The 22,876-nt window shown below is 48.0% G+C and overlaps 1 protein-coding gene across 1 annotated transcript in view; it reads right to left on the minus strand.

Moving 5' to 3' along the window:
• LOC122381705 overlaps nt 1–22,876 on the minus strand; it is an 83,153-nt gene that overhangs the window by 22,670 nt on the left and 37,607 nt on the right. The window contains exons 9-17 of the mRNA XM_043366193.1: nt 20,804–21,018; nt 19,289–19,522; nt 18,622–18,815; nt 9,362–9,608; nt 9,038–9,172; nt 8,492–8,710; nt 6,890–7,093; nt 4,469–4,678; nt 1,583–1,755 (exon numbers count right to left, since the gene is read on the minus strand). Of these exons, the coding sequence (XP_043222128.1) occupies nt 1,583–1,755; nt 4,469–4,678; nt 6,890–7,093; nt 8,492–8,710; nt 9,038–9,172; nt 9,362–9,608; nt 18,622–18,815; nt 19,289–19,522; nt 20,804–21,018 (1,831 nt within the window). The remainder of the gene's footprint in view (nt 1–1,582; nt 1,756–4,468; nt 4,679–6,889; nt 7,094–8,491; nt 8,711–9,037; nt 9,173–9,361; nt 9,609–18,621; nt 18,816–19,288; nt 19,523–20,803; nt 21,019–22,876) is intronic.

Consider the following 22,876-nt stretch of genomic DNA (forward strand, 5'->3'; position numbering starts at 1 on the left):
GTAAATCGTTCCTATGTTCCCGAATTCTAGTTTTAAGACCCCTCCCCGTTTCACCATAATACGCCTTATCACATTTGCTACACGGAATTTTGTATACTATGCTGTCTTCGTTTGATGTCTTGATTTTCTTTTTCTTTAGCATTTGTCCTATCTTCTTGCCCCCTGATGTGACCATCCTGATTTCTGGAGACAGTTGCTGACTGACACTGTCTACCTGTTTGCTGTGAGGAACAACGAGCATTGTTCTTGTTTCATCTTTCTTCTCTTCGTTTGTCTCATTCTCATCTTTCCGTCTATCTGCCCTCTTCTTTATCTCCCACGCTTTGCGTTTTGAAATGTGTTAGATCGCCCATGACTAAGCAAATATAAGCGAAACGTCGGGTAGCTTATCTTTAATTTCATTTAGTTTAATGTAATATTTCGCATTAAAGTAAATATGGCCTTTCGTACACTTTATTAACAATTGTTCCCGTAAAATATTTTGAATATTGACCTAAAAAAATGAGTAATTTCCAGATAAAATAACAGCGAAATCAGTTTTCGCTTGCCAATAAAACTCACAGACATTGAAGCTCCATTATTAAAGGAACATTTTAGTATATGCCATTCTTTATAAAACTTCTTAGCCACGCAATACCAGCGCAAAATAAAGAGACACTGAAAACACGACCAATCACTCCGATTTACCATAGGAAAATACATAGACAATGTATGTCTCAACTGCGCCAAATATACAGACAGTTATATACCTACATGTGACGTCATGATTAGCCCGACCAATCAGAAGCAAGTTGTTTTCAGCCACAAATAATTAATTTCTGAACTAACTAGACATTTTTTTAACAAAGTGATTTTAAATTAAATCATTAAAAATTCTGAGCTTTTTTATTTTACCAAAACATACAGAGCATGCAGATAGGTCCCAACCCTATTGCTTAAAAAAGATACGACAAAAACAAGCTTCACAAATGAATTGCAATTCCACCAAATGTCTCCAATTCCGTCGTATTCTGCCGCACCATGCTGGGCTGTTCGGACAAAGGTCAGACATTGTGTAGATCAGAAGACACGCTCCAGCATGACAGGGGAGGGAGCGCCGACCCTGTCCGGCCGCAGCTGATATCGGCGGCTCCGGCCCGGGGCGGCGCGGCGAGCTCTAACGCTGCACTGAAAGGGATGCGTGGCTTCAGTCTGTAGGATGACGTTATTAATTATCTATATTAATGCCTGATAATCCTCAGGCTGTGTTGTATTAAGCTTGAGTTTTTCATTGATAGTCTGAGTTTGACATTGGGCGATATATGGCGATTCCGTTCATTCATCAGGTTGTCAATAGTGTGCGTTTGACTTCCACGGCTTTCGAAATTCCCAATAAAAGGTCAAAACAAGCTTCGCCATAAGAATTCAAATATTAAGCCAAAGGGCACATCAAACTTAACAGCTTAGATTAAATATCCCTCTAAGGGCATTGAAGATAAATTGTCAAAGGTAAGCCCTCAAACCAGGACGGTAATTGGCTAGAACGTTTGAGATGACAGACAACTTTCATGCTGGTCCAGACAAAAGGCACAGGAGCACGCACCTCCAGCTTCATCTCGGCGAGTTGGATGAACTCCTCGTAGCTGCGACTGCGCTCGGCCAGCGGGTCACGCGGAGTCACCAGCCCGCGCAGGATCCCCCGCGACTCGGCGTCCAGCTCGTGCGACTCCCCAGACGAGTTGCGCTTGTAGCGAGGACTCAGCGGCGACCGCGAGCCTGAGTTACAGGCGAGAGGTCAGAACGGGACCCGGGTTAGTGATCAGATCGAGACTCAGGTCAGAAGTCAGACAAAGAGCGATGGTTAGACATGTGAGACCAATGACGACACTGGGGTAGAAAACGAAGTTTAAGAAGTAGCGAAGTGTGGCCACTGGCCATTATATTTAGTTCATTCCGTGTCAGAACGATTCCCTGACATGCCTGATTGGCCCCACGAACTGTACATACACAATAAATAAGGTCATTGATCTCCAACGATAGATTATGTGCAAAATACATTAAACGGCATAAATCTGTCGGAATCGGCATATGTTAACGTGTCAATGGAAGTAAGTGTGTGCTCACTACTTGCGTTAACTTAATGTCTATAGTCTGTTTTTCGTATCTTCTACCTTCACTCAAAGATGCTTTGCCCCTCCAGCACGCTTTTAGGGTATAGTTTTCAAATCTTGACCACATGGCCCACCACTCATTGCAGGAGTTTGTTGCTCGTGTTGGAGTTCGCCTTCGCTGCGCAGATAAAATCGGAAAAGAAACCTTTAAGCCAGAGTATCGCTTGTATTATCGTTACCACGGTTTATTGGTACTGACTACCGGCCTATACACAAGGACGTTTTGCTGTTCATAGGTACTGGCATTGTGCGAAGCGCTCTTGCTAAGAACATTTAAAGAATAGTTTAAAGCTTGTACTTCCTTTTCATTGGGTAAAAGAAACTAAATGTGTTATATGTTCTGCCATATTTTTTTCAAATGCTTAATTTATGTTTTGCTTTATTTACGTTGCGATAAATTTTACACCGACGAATAACGAAATTGTCTTAGCCCACGCCCGCTTGGGGGTCCCCAGGCAGATTTGCTTCATCTTATAGTTTTCCTATCTGCCTCACGCGATCATCCCGAAAAGTAAGAAAGATGCAAAGACGCGGGCAAGAATCGATAGCTCTCAACATTTACTTTCAGCAGTATACATATAGTTATATATACCGCATTTTGCTGAGGTCAATAGTGAAGGCCACTGAAGGTCATAAATTTAAAAAAAAACTCCCGAGTTCAACATGTTTGGACAAATCTGACCAAACCTTGCCAACCGATTGAACTGCAGCGCCGTCGAAACATGTTTGGTTCTAGCAGCTATTAGGTATTGTCAAAAGCTGCTGGTGATCTTTATCATCTGACATGACTTTTTGACCGCTGGCAATCACCAACGCCTTAGGGCTTATATTATGATACACAAATGCAGGTAGGTAATAACAACACACCCACGTATGCATTTTTCGTATTATATTGCGCTGAAAGCATGACGGAGTTGAACTGTGCCACCACCGTCGGTGTTTCTCCGCGCCTTCAACACTTTTCTTTCTGGACTATCCAAGGAAGAAAGTTCGTTATTCTGGCGATATTCGTTGGTTGTGCTCCTTCTTCACCGCATTATTTCAGTCACCTAACCCACATTTCTTTTGCTTTGAAACGTTGAAAGAAAACGTTACGATCATTTTGTCTTGTCTAAGACCAAGGCCATTGCCCTTCTTTCTGTTGTTTGAAAACATGATGAAATTAGAAAGGGATAATTATGCCAGAATGAAAATATGATGACACTTTTTTATGCAAATGCATTTCACTTGACAAAGAACATTGCATTTTGATTAACGAGATAGGCCAAGGGGACAGACGTTCGATCTTGCGCATCTTGCGTTCGAGATAAAAATAGACTTTGCAGCGGCGTTGATTTAATTAGATGTTCGCTGGAGCACGTGATTAGAGAGTTTACTGTATGCCTGGTCTATTCAAATACATTAGCCAGAGGGGTGTGGTAATAACTGGTGTAAGCAAATTGACCACGGTCAAAAATGCATTACCAGAATGCACTTAAGCCAACATTTTGGGATGTTCTCGTTCCTAAGTCGGCTAAGAGCTTCGGTCCAGAAAATAAATTTATCGTTGGCATCGTTGGCATACAGTAAAATACATACCAAACTCGGCCGGTGATAAATTTTCAAGACCTCAGTCCTTACTGATTTTTGAACTCGGCCTTCGGCCTCGTTCAAAAATCCAGTAAGGACCTCGGTCTTGAAAATTTATTTACACCGGCCTCGTTCAGTATTATATATTACCGTCTTTGAGTGAAGGTAGAAGATACGAAAAACAGACTATAGGTAGGTATATAACGATAAATTGCACAATGCACAAGGGCCGAAGACTAATGCACAACGAGCTTACAACATACTTGACCTTTGGTGGCGCTGGGTCATAGGGCAAAATGACACCGTCAACACTTTGTTGGTGTTGGTCATCATTGGAGTAGCATTGACGGTTATTTTTACATAAGACCTATCCAACATTTTGCGCCGCTCATACATTATTACAAATTGTGAGCAAAATTTCGGCGTTGCTTGAATCGGGACTAACTGTCCCGTTCTCCTCCCTGTTAATTACAAAAACTAAACAATAAATCTTCTAAGCGATATCCACTTCAAATTCTCATCGAACAAGAACTCTCCAGTGACCATTCTACGTATGAACCCCACATCCCAGCCACACCAATCTCTATGATCTATCCAATTCCGCCTATTCCTTTATCCTTTGTTCCTTCCTATTCCTTCCGCCTAACTTTATCCCAATTCGCCCCTCTACCCCTTTGTCTTTCTATCACTTCATCCCAGCATTCCTTGGGTTCCTAACCCTCCGTCCCAACTCCCAGCGTTTTACTCACGTCTGTGGCCCAGCGGCGCGCGGAAAAAGTCCTCGACGCTCCTGCGCAGGTCATGACCGGGCGACGACGCCACCGAAGACAGGGACAGCAGGGAGACGCGCGACGTCTTGCGCAGGCTGAGTCGCTGCAGCAGGCTGCGGGGCGGCTGGGGCGAGACGGCCGGCGACTCTCGCAGCAGGGCGTGTGAGGTGCACGGTGACGGCATGTAGCCTACAGGTGCACAGAGGGGTCCGACCGACGGCCGACGGTCAGGGGCGATATACGGAGGAGTGTGGGCTGGTGCACGTAGGGGCAGCTAGTGACGTGGGTAAGGAATTACTGAACGACATGTGAGACTGCCAACAACAGTGATAGATAGAGATACGAATGACTTGACGATACAAATAGGAAGTAACTAACGGTCGATTTGCATAGGAGCACACGGTTCGTGTTGTCCGGAAACACTATCTGCTTGGAATGAAAGCTCCCAGTGATAATGATTGTGAGATTGTCCAAGTGATCATGTCCCTTAAATTGGATCTCAGATAAGATGGATATCTGTATTATAATTTTTATCAGCTTACATTTCCTCAGCCTCAAGGCAAGGCACTTATCATGGATGCTCCGCCAAAAGACACGAATTACAGACGGCACACGCCAGACAATGTCTACTGCCATCTGGGGACATCGCTGTAAGTTGGACTGAATATGCGATGTTCTTTGTGGCCGCACTTCAGTGGAGATATTGAATAATGCATGCCCGTTATTACCCTTGCAGCTGTTCTGAAAACACTGACACACTTGTACTTACACGAGACAGTGCTGAAGAGGACAATTTTAAAGCGCAGGACAATATCGTTGTTAAAAAGCGAAAAAACATATTCTTCCCCGCGGGGTTGAAAATTGTGAACTATGTCGAAACGTGCATGCCTGATGTGGTCCGTGTTTTCAGCAGTTATTTGAAAAAATAGTAGGCATACAGTCCTCAGAAATCCGATGCATATTGCGGATTGACACGGCTAAAAGCGTGAAATACTTACCTACAAATTCACAACCACTGTGTTATTTTGTAAAAAGTCGAATAGCGCATGCTCACTAGTAAAATATCTGTGATCAACTACGATGGTTCTGTGGTCGACTACGATGGCTCTGTGGTCGGCTGCAGCCACCGTGGTCCACTAAACTCTCCGCGTGTCCGTCTGTGTGCTCTACATGTCTCTACCGACGTGACCCGGCCAGGGGGCCACTGACTCCGCCCGGTTACCTTTGGATCGGCCGTCGTGGGACGGGTTAGCGGCGCCGCACTGCGAGCCGGCCGTACCGGCGGCCGTTCCCGCTGGGTGGCACAGTGAGCGGTCATCGACAGCTCGACATCGACCTCAGGCGGCGCAGTTTGTTAGCGTTACAGTGACGCTAGTCGCTACCAATAACGGCTGTAAGCTCGGCCAGCGCACCTATAGGTACTTTTGGTCATTATATCCACGTGTCACTTCTGTTGTTACTTGTTAGTTTACTTGTTAGTATTTGTATTTAGGGCTTAATCATACTTATAATTGATTTACGAATGTATGCATTTGTTTTCAGTACCACTATTGGCATAATCGGACTGTGTTGTGAATGCGCTCATGCCAAAATGTTCTACGGCGTCATGTAGTCATGGTGTCATGGTGTCATGGTGTCATGTTAGTCATGTATGTAGGCATCCATTATTTCTTACGTGACTTTTGACCTACTCACAATTATTAAACACGAGTCTATGCCCTGCTCTTCAACAGTGAAACTAATCCTCTTTTGAAATCAATGCTTAGTATGCCAAGCACCACTAAAACAGAGAACTAATTATGCAAAGCGACCCGGGATTAGCGATAGTCTGCCGAGCACTTAATTGTTTGACATCGATCAGGCCCGAAACACATATGTACGATTCATAAATGTAAAAGGAAACCACCGGAATTACGATTGACCTTTCAGAAAATTCACTCCGTCGGAGGTAATAAACGCTAATTTTCCTTTCCATTTCATAAAGCGACCGCTGGCGGTGACCGTTTTCGGAAGTCAGGTTCATAGTGGCAGGTGGTGAAATGAGTGTGTTGCGCAGTGCTATGCAGATGTTTAGGAATTTAGAGCCCCGTTTCGAATTCAGGGCACGCATTCTCCATCACAGGATAGAAGACCAAACAGATACGTCTGCATGCTCCGAAGCCTCTTAAAATTTTAGTATCCGTCCCTCGTTGCATTCAAAATAGCTGAGGAAATTGTCACTGTCCAGTTTCATTTGCGATAATTAAATGGAACAGCAGTAACTTAACTAAATTGCCACATTATCCCGTTATTTTCATTATTTTCCCCTCCCGCAAAGTCTGACCGTGGCTGGGCATTTATCCGGCATAACACCCAATTCTTAGCTCGTACCGCTGTCCCATGCACCGAGTAGCCACTCACCGCCGTAATATTTGCTCTTCTCAATCTCCTCTGCGAAGAACTGCTCGATGCGCTCGGCAAAGTGTTTTTTGATGCACCAGATGATGCCGATGCCGACCATGACGACGGTGACGGTGATGAGACCCAGCCAGAAGGGCTCTTCGATCATCCGCTCGCTGAGCGGTTTGTACGGTATGTGCAGCACGCGGGTCTCGCAGTGGCGGCCTGGAGGCACAAGGGATGGCGAGACGGTTAGCTAGCACTGAGGATATAATTATACACCTTTTTGCACTCAAAATAGGCATCTTTTCATTCAATTTCGGCGAATTGCATTCAATTTTAGCGATCTCTCATTTGCTTTGAATAGAGAGATCGCTAAAATTGAATGCAATTCGCCGAAATTGAATGAAAAGATGCCTATTTTGAGTGCAAAAAGGTGTAGTTTGCAGGAACGCTCATACAGCATTCCTGACGGCAAAGTGACAATAAATTCTGATGTCAATCCAGGCATTCGAGTAATGATTCAACCTGGCCTTCTGTTGATAAACGTTATGAAATAACCCGTCGGAAAATGTATCTGGCTAATATCACGACTCTGCGCTAGGCATGTGTACAATGTTGATGATATGGAACACCAGTGAAGATGGAGTATTGATAGGCACATTCCCATCAGCGGCCAGCTGATTGGATGGGAAACAGTCCTCCGATATTCTCAGATGCTTGTTCTCATCGTCAGCATATGTCAGGGCAGGTACTCAACCAATATGTACATAACAAAAGAACAATCAAAACAAACCTTCTGGTCACAAAAAAACGCTCCCGCCAAATGTCAGCCGGCTCGAATATTGCGCACCGTTTTGCTCTTCATTATAGCGAGAGTTGACCGACAACACTGCAGTGTGGCTGTCAATATTGACCCACTTATCGGGCCAGTCGCCAATATTCAATAGCTCTCAGTCTGTCACCCCGCCCCTGCACCCCCCCCCCCCCCAGCGAGTAGCGGGGGGGGGGGGGTGAGGTCAGCCACCGTGGCCTCCTTCCGCCATTCAGAGCACGCAGCCCAGTATGCCGCCGGAGAAATCGAATCACATCACCGTCAGCCAGCGTCTGCAGGCGCGCCCCGTGAGATAATCGGACACGTGAATGGGGTGAATAGGTACTGAATATGCCATGAATATGAAAAGCGTGTTGACTTGTTGAAAATCATTAAAAAAAAAAATAGGTACTTATTGACCCTATCGCCTGCGCTTACGTCCGGATAAAATCATTATTTGAACGCAGCAAACTGAATCTGAAAGTTTCTCAAGAAAGAAATGAAATAGATCACCACATAACATAAAATAAATCAAAAAATTCTAATAAATTACGATCATGTTTCAATCCAAGGGCGGCAGCATTATGACATATCATGATCGATTCTTTGTATCAAGAAGAAGTTCAGACAAAGGATTGTCAGACGCTCCGAAATCCACTCTGAATTGCTCAACCCAGCCCACTCTTTGACTTGATCTAATCCGGACCTGGTTCCGTGCCCTGACATAGCCACACCTGTTTCCTGACCTTACCATACCCACCCCTCCCCACCCATGACCTGACCCGAACCCTCCATAACCTAGCACTGACCTGACCACCAGCCGTGACAGTGACAGACGAACGTATCGTTGGCCTCAGTGCACAGCCCGCGGCCGCGGCACGGGTTATCGTCGCAGGGCGAGCGGCGCTGTTCGCAGTGCAGGCCGTCGTGCAGTGGATCGCAGTGACACCGCACACCAGCGTCGGTGGCCTCGCACGTGCCGAACAGACATGGGGACAGTTCACAGGCCGGGATGTGGCAGAACAGGCCTGGAAAACGACAACACAGAATGTGACAGAAAGGGCCTCGAGGCTGGAACACGACACGGAACGTAACAGAAAAGGCTCGTTTGTACTGTAGTTAAGCATGTGGCAGTGGCTACATCTTTGGTACGAGTTCTTTATCACTATCTAAACGATATATCTACGATCGACATCATTCAATCAAACAGTGATCAATAAACGAACAAAGCAAATCACAAAGTACCCATAACTGCAGGTCTGTTTTGGCCAAGCAGTTCGAGATTCTCCCCTCATTTCACATTCGTTGATACGCTGCGCTGTGGCTGGCAGTCTCTCCTAATTCTGATCACGTACCGACAAACTGAGCTGGACAAACACAGGCGAAACTGGCTCCCCGCTTGGTGCATTTTCCGGAGTTAACACACGGATGGAGAGCACAATCTTCCACCGCGCCCCCTGCAGCGCTGCTTTTGTTGTTGAAGGCTCCGTCTGAAAAGGACCAAGTGTCACTGGAGAATTACAATGAAGTGGTGAGATCGAATCCTGGGTCCGGCAATCTATCTTTAAAATCAGAGCAGAGCTATCATTTCTGATGATAAGCACTCAGTCCTCTCCGGGTACGGACTCGTACCTACCACGCTCAGCCTCAGTACTCGATGGTACGGACCCGGTACTCACCGGGTACAGCCGAGTAGCTGACGGTCAGCTCCGGCGGCTCCGACACAGCAGCGGAGGGGGCCGGACGGCGGCGCTGGCGGCGGCGGCGACGAGCGGCCACTCCCCCTGCTCGGGTCACCGTCAGCACGTGCAGATAGGAGCGAATTGAGGCGGTGTGGCGCGCACCGGGGCCCGGGCACAGCCACCAGTCCACGCCGCCACCACCGCCACCACCCGGGGCGTACGCATCCCGGATATGCACGTATGTCTGAAATGCAGGTGTTATGCATTTGTTTAGTTATTAAAGCCTGTTTATGTTTGCACAGTATTGTAGCTCATACAGTGCTGTACATTGGCGCCATTCGTTGTCCGTTAATTGCTGCTCTGCATACCTACAAAGCAAGCGAAAGCACTCAGAGACACACCGCGCAGCAGGTCTCAGGGACACCGACCCACTTCAGGCTCCGGTCATCCGCATTCCGGCGGGACATCTGTGCCTATGACGTCACACCGTCCGTCCGACCGGCGACCGCCGTCTGCAGTTCGGACAATCGCTGTATATTCATGGGGTGGCGCCCTACTGGGCATCGGTGTTAGGTGGTATTCCAGGCTGACAGAATCCATTGGGCAACGGGTTTTTTAAGGAGGCAGAATTTGGACTCTGTCTCTGCTGTAAGGTCCATGGAAAATTGTTTATGCCCCGCTGAAGATAATGTTGTGTGTGTCAATGACGGCGACTATAGAATATAGATAGCACTGTAAAGTGTCGGATGGTGGCTAAAAGCGACAAACGAAGAACACAACTAAGCTCGCAAACCCTTGACGATATTGCACGGAATTAGCACTCGGCAGCGTACTCAGAATACCAGTATTACCTTGGTACCAAGAACATTTGAATAACCACGTGATAGGCCAGTCTCTGAAGATCCTGTAGTGGCTCTGCAGGTATCGCCGGTAGGTTTGCAACAAGGCATAGCTCCTGTCATTCTGATCGGGGTGCGTGTAATCGGGGAGTCCCGGCGTGAAGTGCGGAGAAAACAGCGTGACCAGCTCTATCGCGGAGGGAGGATTGCGCCACATGGTGGTCAGCCAGACACGTCGGCACGGCGCCAGGACGCTATCACTGTGCATACCACGCGGCGAACATCATCTTTTTAGCGATGTATCATAATGTGCTATGCCTATGATCACACCAAAGTTAGACCTTGTTCACGTCCTGCATAGTGCCGTCTGTTACATAGTACCCACAGGCTACAAAACACCCAGCCACAAGCTATGTGGCCTATGTGGGTACTATGTGTGTAGCCTCGCTATTGCACGAACATACAGAGTAGATATAGGCACACATTACACCTACATATGCCTATGAAATAGTAAGAAGATGTCCAAATGTCACCACACTTGCTGCTAGCTGTGCCATTAGGTACCGTTCCCAGAGTGGTTTTCATCGGTCGTGCTTCGCTGTGCAGGAGGCCTCCCGCCATTTGGACATTGCAGGTCACTAACCCCTCTGGCCTTACGCAGAACAGGTGAGTCGTGACACCGCGACGCCGGCCCTCCATCACCAGTCCGGCTTTCTGCATCGCCGGGACATCCCCGCGCGCGGCCCGGCGCGCCGCGCCGTCCATCTCCAGTGCCTATTTTCGCTGTGACGTCACGGCTGGTGGGAGGGCCGGCCCGTTGAAGGTGACCTGAGGCGGGAGGCCGCGCCGCTGCAGAGGCGCTGCGCCGTGGCTGGTGCGCAGTTTGCAGGTCACGGCGCGGCGCGAAGGTGGTGTTGCGGGCCAGGAGTGCTGCTGAGGTGGTTTTTGAGGCTCAGAGTGGTGAAGATAGATAACAGCTGATCATCTGACCATCTGATTCCGTACTGGAGGCTGGCCGACATTCGTCATCCATCGATCATCAAGCCTGCAACGTCTTCGGAAGGCCTACTGGAACTATCCAGCCAGGGAAGTGAGAGACAGCTACTACACTGGTCACAGGCTCTGACTGGACAGCCCTCGTATCTCGCTGCATCCAGAGGCTGAGAAGACGGTCACGAAGCTGGACGACAGGCCCAGGATTCCTTCCGGCGCAGACTCTGACATAATATGAGTGTCGGCTCACTCGTGTGTGTGCTGGCGATTGTCGCGGCAGTGGGAGCGCTCCCAGCGGCATCACCTACCCGGCCGACTGAGGAGCAGGCGGCGGATCTGACCGGCCCGGTCAGTGAATATCACGTCAACACGACTTACAGCGGAGCAGACGGCACTGCGCACAGCAAAGCGGATAACGCAACGAACAGCATAGAGCACAGCAAATCGGATAACGCGACGGACAGCATAGAGCACAGCAAATCGGATAACGCGACGGACAGCATAGAACACAGCGAAACGGACAGCGAAACGGACAGCGAAACGGACAGCGAAACGGACAGCGAAACGGACAGCAAAACGGACAGCAAAACGGACAGATTAGAGCACGGCGAAACGGACAGCGTAAATGAAAGCCCAAAAGAGAAACTATCTATTTATGATTTTGGATTACCTACCAATAATTACAATTTGGACGACGATGCCGATCCTCTGAAGGCTGAAATTTTCCGGTACCTTACGAATTCGGGGACATCGGACGTGAACTACCAGACTGACTACTACGCCACCACGCCACGCTATGACTACGATTGGACCACGGTCAGCTACACATATGTGACAGAAAGCACGTCCCAGATGATCGGCAAGAAGATTATATTTAAGATAGTCTGGGGAGTTGGCGCCACGATATTTGCTTTGGCAGTCGGCGCATGTGCGAAAGCCTCCAGAGCTAGAAAGAGGTCGATCGAGCGGGCGGCCCAGACGAGGCCGGCTGCCGGTCGGCTTGGAGCGGGTCAGCCCTCTGGAGGGTCCTCGGGAGATGGCGGCAACAAGCCGTCAGGTCAGGAGGGCATCGCTCTGGCCGAGCAGACTGACGGCAAAGTCCGGCCATTGGCCGTCACGGTATAAAGATCTGCGTTGGTCTAACGGACTACGTAAGTGATTGTGTGCGTCTGGAACGTTTCAGAGCATTTGGATGATTCTGTCGTTTTCATTCGATGGGCACCGGCCAACTTGCGAGCTGTGTCGTAGGTATTGGGCTGGGCCTTTTAGGCTAGCTCCCATTGTATGTTGTATTTAAATGTAGGCTACATACTTATTCACTGACTAAGTGAGTGTGCATGATCGCATTTGTAATGAACCGTCCATGATCGGTAGGCGTAAAAGGCGCATATCATGTGATGTCAAGATTTGCTTATGTTCCGATATTATTTACCTTGATACTCATTTAAACTTGGGAACAGTTAACGACACTTAGCAAAACAGGCCATCGCCGGGACTAAGCCTGAAGGGCTGCGGCTATAAGATGCCCATCACCCAATGATTGTAGAGTGACAAAGACACAGGTCACTGTACGTCAAGCCCATGCCGGGCTTTATTTTATCGTATGAGCAGAGGCCTTAGTAACGCTGGGTTTAGTGCCGACAAGCTATCTGTGAGCCTTGCTTGTAATCGGGTATAGCCAAGTGAATAGAACCTGGTGAGAGTGAAGAAGCGGCAAAACAATAACGCAAAGTCACTGTGAAGTAGCAAAGTCACTGTGTGAAATATTCAATACAAGGAGGGCGTGACGTATACAGTATTGTTAGCGAACGAAAGTCTTGAACTCATTTATACTTGGGTTGGCGTGGCGGTATATGTGAGACGTTTCCATGGGCAAAGCTGATGCAGAAAATCAAATTTTCGTCGACCATTTTTTTAACCTTATCATAAGTAATAATTCAAAGTGGATAAGCACTGCATTCTTTCGTAATTATTTACTTTATTTTGCCTTTTCCTTAGGTTCTAAGTAAAAGTAAACTGCAACATTCCAGCACTGCAATTTGACATTATCGCCTTTGAGTTTACATATCGAGATTGTTCACATCATTTAAAACCCTGACGTGAACATGTACGGAATAGCGTTTAACGGGTTGCCACTTGCTGCTAATATGGCAATGGGGCGAGAACCAAACACCAGGGGAGCTCAATTGACACGGATCTGCGCCCTGACTCCGGGCCACAGGTATAGTTCAGAATGTTAACCCGCGCCCCACTGGGGGGGGGGGGGGGCTATTCATAGCCACCCCTCCCGTTTTTCTGCAATAACTTCCAAACCACTTGACGTATCAACGCCAAACTTTCAGTACCTTCGGCTGCATCAATTTGACACCTTGTGTCAAAATTTGAACTTCGTAGCTACCATAAGTCGGCCGGACATGACGTCAGAGTGACGTCATGTTCGGCCGATTAAAACATTGAACCACGGCAATCGCTCCCAAGAGCTCAGTTTTTAAGCTAGATCCAATTTTTTTTGCATGAAAGGACTCAGAATTGACTGCGCTATCAAACTGCTATCTCGGATTTTCAAATTTTGACGAAAATTTAAACTTCAAAAGTTGATATTTTTGACCTGAAAGTGACCTGACCTAAGCTAAATTCGACTCAAAATGACCTCGAATGACACAGACGACATCAAATTCGAAATCTATGGCCTAAATGGACCATAAAACATGTGTCACGTGACCGACGCATGATATAATATTTCCGTGACCTGTGATGACCTGACCCTGACCTGAAAATCAAAGAACAAGTTTGGTACCCTCAAGGTATCTAGAACATCTGTTCACGAGTGTGTAAACCAAAAATGAGCCCGATCTGACTTGTAAGACGGCGGCCAGAGCCCAAAATGTGAACAAGCGGAAATGCTAATAATTTTTACTTTGACCTGACCTATGACGTCATCGGTGACCTCGAGGTCAATGAAATTAGGTTTCGCTCGACAGTTTTTCCAGGGCTATCAGACGCCGTTTGAATTTTGACGATCGGCCCAGTAATTTCGGAGTTAGGAGGGGGCTATGGAGAGCCCCCCCCCCCCCCAGTAGGGCGTGTTATACGCAGACCCCAGTGGGGCGCGGGTTAACGTCACGACCTTGAGACTTCAGCAATCAGTGTCTGCCGCCGCTGCCAGTGGATCACCTATTTTACAGAAGTAATTACTCTTGACGGTCCATAATAACACTGGGAAGTGGCAACTGAGTACTATCCACACCAGGCAGTAGGTCAGAACTTAAGAAAGTGTTTAAAGCGACAGCTTTCGTGCACTGGCGGGAAAGGGTATCGAACAAACATTGACTAACTTCGCTCGTTGGATGCACTGTTAGGAAGCGTGGTGCAATACTCCCTTCCTGTTATGACTTTTACATATTAATGATTCCACTTAAGCCGAAGCACTGCTTTCTGAGACATCTGATTGTTCATCACTTACGTGTAATTTCACAAATAGCTAGGTATTTGATTTACCATCGCTAACTTAACCCGCGCCCGGCTGGGGGTCCTGGATTTCCACGCCCTGCTGGGGGGGGGGGTGTTTGAACACCCCCCCTTCTAACTCGGCTCCTGGGCCACGTAGCGATACGCGGAAGGCGGCGTTCGAAAGAGCGTAAAAAATAATGACGAAATCACTTCGGTCAATTTTTTAGTCAGGTCAAAGGTCAGGTCACCAGAGGTCATTGAAGGCAAAATTTCGCCGATTTCCAGGTCGAATGTCGACAATTTCCAAGAAGCCAACGCATAACTCGGGAACAAATAGAGCTACAGCGCCGCGGAAAAGTGCATTCGATAGCCCTATTAACGCCCTTTCTGAGTAATTTTCTCAGATTTGACCTAACGTCAACGGTTTTGCCTGCAGGGGGCAAAAACTGCAAAAATAGCCGATTTTTTCGGAAACAGTTTTTCTGCAATAACTTTTGACCCAAGCCTTGTACGAACTTACTTTTACCGGCATCGTGTTCCTCTCGTCAAGACGCATCGAATGAACTATAACTTGACCTTGAAAGGTCAACTTGAAAATTTGACCTCAGGTCGAGGTCATGACCTGACCGGAAAGGGTCATGTTGCATATCAGTCGATCCGTATCGTCGAGCTGAACACATCTAAGGCGTTTTCATCGCTCTAGCATGCCTCTATCAAAAGTTATTTGCGAAAAACTGTTAGATACCATTGGGGAATATTTGTTTCTGGTCCCTAAAAAGCTGTTTCTGGCACCTAATTGCTGATCAGCCCCAAAATGCTTATTCGACCCTAATATCTGAATCTGGCACCTAATTGCTTCCACACAGCCTAAAGTTGCCAGATCGTCTAGTTGAACTCCGTATTTGCTGTTTGCTGATTCAGCACCAAAACCAAAACATCCAGCACCTATTTTATTCCACGTTTGCCTACCTAATTCGCGTAATCTTCCTGATTTTATGCATCCTAACAAACATGAACGTTGCATTCGGTGATGTCAAGTGCCATTTTCGCCAGTGGAGATAATGATTAATGCCATTTCTAGCCAAAAGAGAATCACTAGCCAGCTATGGTGCAGCATAGCAAGACGCTCCTATACCAGCCCGCTATGTAGAGATTATTGCACCCTCAGCCATTTTAACGTGAAAAGTTTGGATCCGTCACTTCCAGCCATGCTCTCAGGTCATAAACTGGAGTAAACTGGAGTAGGCCCTCTTTTCAATATTATTAGCTTTCTGCAATCATCGTCTGACTCCATCTAGATCAAACGCAGCATCCGGTTTCTACAGGGGCGTTTGACTGACCGGCCACACAATAACCAAAAACAAAATCAAGGCTTCATGCACACATAAGTACGAAACGGATGAAAAAGGCACAACCACGGCACAACTCTGCGCGGCAAACAACGGACAATGTCCCACGCAAGATCCCGCGTTTCTTCAGCGGCCTTGAACGGAATGAAAACATTACATTTCTTTTTTGGAGCTATTTGATGACGTCAAAAAATACAACACCCGTTTTAATGGTCAAAATCGAGACAATTACTCACAAAAATGTTTCCCTTTAAGCATTACCAATAAATACTTTTAAATATTTAAGTGACATTGTTTTTTCAAACAAATCAATATTATTTGCTTACTTAAACGTCATATACAATGCTGAGATCACTACGGGGCTGTCTTAGAGTGTAGTTGCACTGGCAACCTTTAGGCTAGACTCCAGGGGTCATTATACCAGAACAACATGATTCTACCAGCCAGTAGTTCATTTTTCTACTAGATTGGTGCTACGCTCAGCATTTAGGTGCCAGATTCAGAAAAAAGAGTAAGGCGTACCGATTAATAGGTGCCAGAAACAGCTAATTAAGGTCATTTTCCATGATTGGTGCTGGTGTCCACCAAATAGGTGCTGAGGACCAATTTTGGGGCGAGTCAGCTTTTAGGTGCCAGAAATAGCTTTTCTGGGACGCAATTAAATGGCGTCCGATACCATTCGTGACCTAAGATGACCTCAGGGCATAAACAGGGGTCACGGACACCATTTTCATGTTCAGTGTGTCTAAACCACTTGTAATTCAGTGTTTGGGAGTGTTTATAATGTCTTTCGTCCAAAAGAAGCGCATTTCAATTTTCTCCCATTGACTTATAATGGGGAGGTCGCAAAATTGACCTGACCTTAGGTCATCGATATCAAAATTCTGAGATATACATTTTGTACATGCTATTGCTCTTAGCAATCCCTGAAAGTTTCAAAGCGATCGGTCACTCGGTGTAGCTATGACAGACATTGAAACTTTTTATGAGGTGAGGTCACTTCAAGTGACCTGGTGACCTGACCTTGAATGACCTTGGTCTGAAATTTTCACAACATGTGTAGAATTGATGTATGATAAGGTGTACCAAAAACGGCGGCGCTCCGCGCCGCCGTTTTTGAGATATTCGCGAAAAACCACAAGGGGGGGTGTTCAAACACCCCCCCCCCCCAGCAGGGCGCGGGTTAAAATGGGTAGGCAAGTTTGATCGCGATGAGAGCAATTGTGTAACCTTTAAAATCGACAACTTTCCCACTATTTTTCCTAGGAAAATCTATCCATTTGATAGTTCCAGTCGCCATGTCCTTACACTTTGCTGGGTAGCCGGGAATGGGACAGCACGCCAACATGTGGCGCACCGAATTCTATTGTATAGGGGAATCAGAATCACGCAGCGAGAGCTATCCGATCCAGTTACGACCTCATCAACATGGTCTGGCTGTGATGACTTACCATAAATTCAGCCAAACTACACATTAAACTGGCCCAGCAGCATCGGAACCGGGTGGAACAGCAATGGCATCGGACTGTGCTTTTCAGCTGCCGAGCACGTTACATTCTTATCAATGTAATTACAATAATGAGTGAGCACTTACGCACATGATATAACACTGATGAGCGTGAATAAAGGATTGTATTGATTAAGATCGCTTCCGAGGCTTACAACAAAGCAATTCATGCATTGATACTAGTAGTGTTTGTCTGGTGGTCGGATGTGCCCGTGCTGACGGTGCAGGGCTTTTCGGCCAATGGATTATCCGTACTGAAGTCACCTCGATAGCGGTTCACCGTCGGACCGTTTTCGAGAGCTGCTGACCTAAACTGATCAACAGGCTTCGGCTCCCCCACTCCCACACGCAGTTTGGAGCTGGAGTGTGGCGCCTAAGACTGGTGCGATGCGTGATTTTGTCTTGGATGGATGCTACTGTTCGGGAAATGAACTGTCCTTAGAATTTTGCTATTTAAGGCATCCTCCTCTTCAAATAACATCTTCAAATGACATCCTTCTGTTTGAGTTCAACGGATAAAGTATCTTTGCGACATTAGTAATAATCACATATTTGCTTACAAAAGTGACTTGCATGTGACATACGCTAGTACCAATAAAAGGTTCAATTAAGTCGTGAGTAGGTACGAAATTAAATCGTGTAACTTTTTGGAGAGGTCTAAAACATAATAGCCATTTTCACGACGGGCTATCCGGCGAGTTCACCTAATTTGACCAAATCTGCACCTAATCTCTTTTACAGCAAATATCTTTATTTTATGGATTTATTTCAGTGTTTTAATCGAAGATACTCTCTGATAATATGACAAAGCAGGCATATAAGCAATTAGTGCAACCCTAGCTGACAGCTACTAAGAGACACACTGAACCTAATTTAACCAAATCTGCACCTAATCTGCACCAGATGTGCACCAAATGTGTACCAGATGGCCGTCGTGAGAACGGCTATTAGCTTAAGTATTGTCCTTAAGCAACTCGCCGTTACGTGACATTGCCTTCAGCTAATGCCCATCCAGCACGACACTATCCTAGTGGCCTAGTGCACAGTAATTGATTAATTCGCCATGCCCGCACCATTTTCACTCGTCCCGCCGTCGTTACGAAGCCCATTTTCACTCACCGTGCTATCGGCGCAGGGTGTGTCCTGCAGGGAGCCGATGAAGGTCAGCTTGAGCTGCACGTTGTGGCCGACGGGGGCGGCCAGTCGGTGGGCGACTCGGTAGGGCAGGGTACCGAGCAGCAGGGGCGGCTCGAGGACCCGGGCCCGCGGGGAGGCCGGCACGGAGACCGGCACCAGCTCGTCCACGGCCGACACTGCCGGACGGCAGTGGCACGTAGTGATATAGAGTGACATACAGTAGCAAACAGAAACGAATAATGACAGAGACAGGCACTGTAAGACGCTGCAAACACACCAAACATCAACTTACCAACTTATCGATTCTAAGAAGGCTCATTCGCTCCGCTCCATTGTCCGTCTATGCTCAGCTGTAACTGACCTACCTTGTAGTTCAGGGGCAGTGACTGACCTGCCCGGTAGCTCAGGGGAGCAGTGACTGACCTGCCCGGTAGTTCAGGGGAATCTGTAACTGACTTGCCCTGTAGTTCAGGGGATCTGTAACTGACCCGCCCGGTAGTTTAGGGGAGCAGTGACTGACCTGCCCTGTAGTTCAGGGGGGGCAGTGACTGACCTGCCCGGTAGCTCAGGGGAGCAGTAACTGACCTGCCCTGTAGTTCAGGGGAGCAGTTACTGACCTGCCCGGTAGTTCAGGGGAGCAGTGACTGACCTGCCCGGTAGCTCAGGCTGTACCCGGTGCCCATCTCCAGACTGCTGCCTGTGTTCAGCTGCAGACGAACGTAAGGACCGGGCGCCAGCAGCAGAATCTGCGCTCTCCGTCGGCCGCAGAGCCGGCGGAGGGCTATCGGAGCGTCCCCCGGCCGAGGCACAGAGCCCACCTCCAACCGGCCGTGCTCGCAGGAGAGGTCCAGTGAGGTCACCAGCAGCACTAGATGAGTGTCCCCTGTGGCCAGAGAATGCAGTCACAGGAAGTATTAATTCGGCCGAACTAGAGGCTTCACGTTTTTGAAATTAACACATAAATGCACACATTCACAACGTTACTCACATGGGACATGTTCCCGCAGCATGCATAATTACGGTGGCTTATTTTTATTCATACTAGCACCCATTCTACCAAGCCGAGCATACAGTTGCTCTCGTGGCATTTATTATTAGTCAAATGCGCCATGGTTCGGTCGGTTGTCGTCCGTCAGAAACATTATCGGACTGTCGCTCGAGGGACATCTAGAGGACGAGTTTCCTTGTGCCGCTTCCTTTAGTGATCCGCGCTAAGAACGCTGCCTTGCAGCGGAATCCAGAGGGAATTTAGGCGGCTTTGAGGCAGATCCTGGCGACGAGTCATCTGGGCGGTCCGCGAGGCGGCCGCGGGGCTCGTCGCTCTCGGCCATCCGTCAGACAGCCGTCGGCCTGGTGACGGACGGCAGACGGGACCACATTTAACGGAGCTACCGCCGCTCCGACCCGGGCGGCGGCCCAGACTCCGGCGCCGGCGTGGGCGAGCGAAATACCCGGCGCCCCATGTGGTCCAGGGACATGGCTTAATCCAATGTGTATACGGGAAGTGACACGGAAGGCGCATAGAAGTTACAAGGGTGAACAAATATATATGATGTTGTTGAAAATAGTGACAATTTGTAGCATGCTTATCAATTTTGATATGCTTTAAATATAGTACGTACCATTAGCACTTCCAATTAAAATAGAACTGATTCAGCCTGACGCAATTGCACACATTTGAGCTTCCGTGAAAGGACGATCCAACCATCCTACCTTTCTAGAGGACCCGCCACCCTCGTCGGAAGTTCATATTACTACCACTGAAATCGACCCACAGACCCCCGCAAACGGGACAGGTAGGAGCTCATTTGTGGTCTATCTCTGACGGCTAACACGCGGGCAAACATCAATGGCCACAGCTGAGACGGCTGCAGCCACCTGGGCGAACAATTATCAGCGAAATGGAACGGCACAAAGTCCCCGGTCCCATCGCTCTGATGAGTGGGAGATATAGGGAACAGGTCACGGGAACAGACGTGTTCAAACAGAGCCGCGACCGAAGCAATCAGCGAAGAGCGACACCTGACACGAGCTCTTCATCGAGTCCACAAGGGTACTTTGGGTCGGGCGCACTTCTCCCCGAGCACTTCTCCAAATGAGTGGCCTCTGGAGAGGTCTCTGAGCTCGTCTTAGGATAGTGGTGCGGTAAATACGTCCCTCTCACCTGGTGCCAGGAGGAAGGTGATGCACTCCTGATCAGTAGGCAGCAGGTGCGGGTAGCCCGGGCTGCTAACAGTGCCCTCTATGGACGACACGATCTCGCCGGTGCACCTGCTGACATCTACCGACGACCAGGAGAGGCTGGCGCCCGGTCCCGACACGGACCAATCAGATGTGAAGGTGACGGTGGCTGTGTTCGATGGCGGGAAGATGAGCCGTCTGTAACGGACAGAAAAGAGCAGCGGCGTCAGGGAGTGATCTTCATACGATGGTTTTGGAGGTGAGAAAATACAGAAATGAAGTGGGTATTGACTGGCATAATAAGGCGATTTATAAGTCAGTAGCACACCAACAGGTTATTCACAGACAATAGCAGCATACCATGTAGGTTATCAACGCTTATAACATTCAACATAAAAAAATAATAACCGTGCAATATATCCACATATGATCACATCGTCAGCATTCCATGGGCATTAGGCACTAATCGTTCCTCCCATTCCCTTTCAGAGCCGCGTAGCCCGCTGGCCTGGCAGGATAGATTGTTCCGCAGTACGCGATCTGGCAAGGTAGACTGTGCCGCAGGGCACGTTAGCCTTCGGCGTTGCAGTCTCCGGGGTTATCAGCCTCGAAGTGTTTTCAGACAGGAGAGAATGCATTTGTCCGTTGGGAGCATAGCTGAATTAGACGTTAGAAAAGAAGATAAAGTAAAGAAAAGATAGATAAATTCATAGATAACATGAAGAACGATTCAAGTTATCTATGATAAGGTGTTATTGTAGGTACATTGAAAGTAAACAATTTCTCAGGGAGGCCGATTATTTACAGCCAGTAATAGAGTTACGTCCATTTTATCATGGTGACGTCCTTTAGAGACGCTCTTTTCTATCAATGTTCGATTTTATTTCACTGCTTAACTTTGTTTTCAAGCATCACACCGGCCACCAATGATACCTATAAAGTCAGCCTCTAATGATATAAATTGTAGTAAGAGTCACCGACTTGCTATAATCAACATGCAGCGATCGCCAATATCGTATGCAAAGTGTCATTCGGTTGCAGAGTTGGTGCAGTTGATGTTGTGGCCACAAACTAACCTAAAACAAATGTCACCAAATGTGACTAGCACAATAAGTTGTGTTTTTACTAACCGTAAATGTCACCAGTGGCCTTTATCACTTTATAAACTAAGTATGTATGCAGAGCTGATACACTTCTAAAAGAGTGGTTACTGCACCATTAACAGGCATCAAACCTAAAACCACTGCCCAAAACACAACTTCTTGCTTACTTTCTTATTATACCTACTTTTAACGAAACAATAAGGTAGACGACATTTCTCAGCAAGCGAGGGGTCAGAATTTATCGGGAAGGTCATTTATATCGCTCGCAGCAATCCCGTTGAAGTTATTACTCTCGACATTTTGTTCAACTGATGAGAGTCAGCATAATAAATGCGCTCTAATGTTTGACTCCACATTGCTTCCAAAGCTGCAGCGGGATGGCCGGGCTGAGCCAGAACATACCGGCCCACTGCGTGCCGTTCCTGTCCGTCGTCAAGCACACCTGCGCGGTCTATACGTGTCTCTTCGGTGTCATTCATTCCTGAGAACCCATGGACGTGGACCCCCACCTCCCACTGCAGAGACCGTGCCCGTGGCGGCATGGACCACGTCTCCGCAATTGAGCTGAGCGGAGCCACGTGCACTGCCCTGCCGACCGACTGGGGGCCGTCCAATGAGTTATTCAGTCTCCCTGCGGCGGCGTACGTCAGCCGGAGGCGAAAACAGCCGGCCGCGCCGATGGATGGGTGAAGGCGGCCGGGCGGCAGCTCTGCGCCGAGCGGCGGCCGGAGAGCGCGGTCGGTCTCCCCCCCCCCCCCCCGCCGGCCGTCAGCCCCGGTCATTTCTCCGCCTCTGCCTCCGACAGCACCGGCACCGGCCGCCTCACGCCGTCCCGTTTTCGTCGCCGACCCACTCGAGTGTCAGCTGACGGAGATGGTCTTTTCAGTAGGTACCTGCTTCCAACAGAGAATAGCAAACAGCCGGAGTTCATCGCCATATAGCCAGGGTTATAC

This window comes from Amphibalanus amphitrite, unplaced genomic scaffold (genome assembly GCF_019059575.1).
Source record: "Amphibalanus amphitrite isolate SeventyFive unplaced genomic scaffold, NRLGWU_Aamphi_draft 000125F_arrow, whole genome shotgun sequence".
NCBI lineage: Eukaryota > Metazoa > Arthropoda > Thecostraca > Balanomorpha > Balanidae > Amphibalanus > Amphibalanus amphitrite.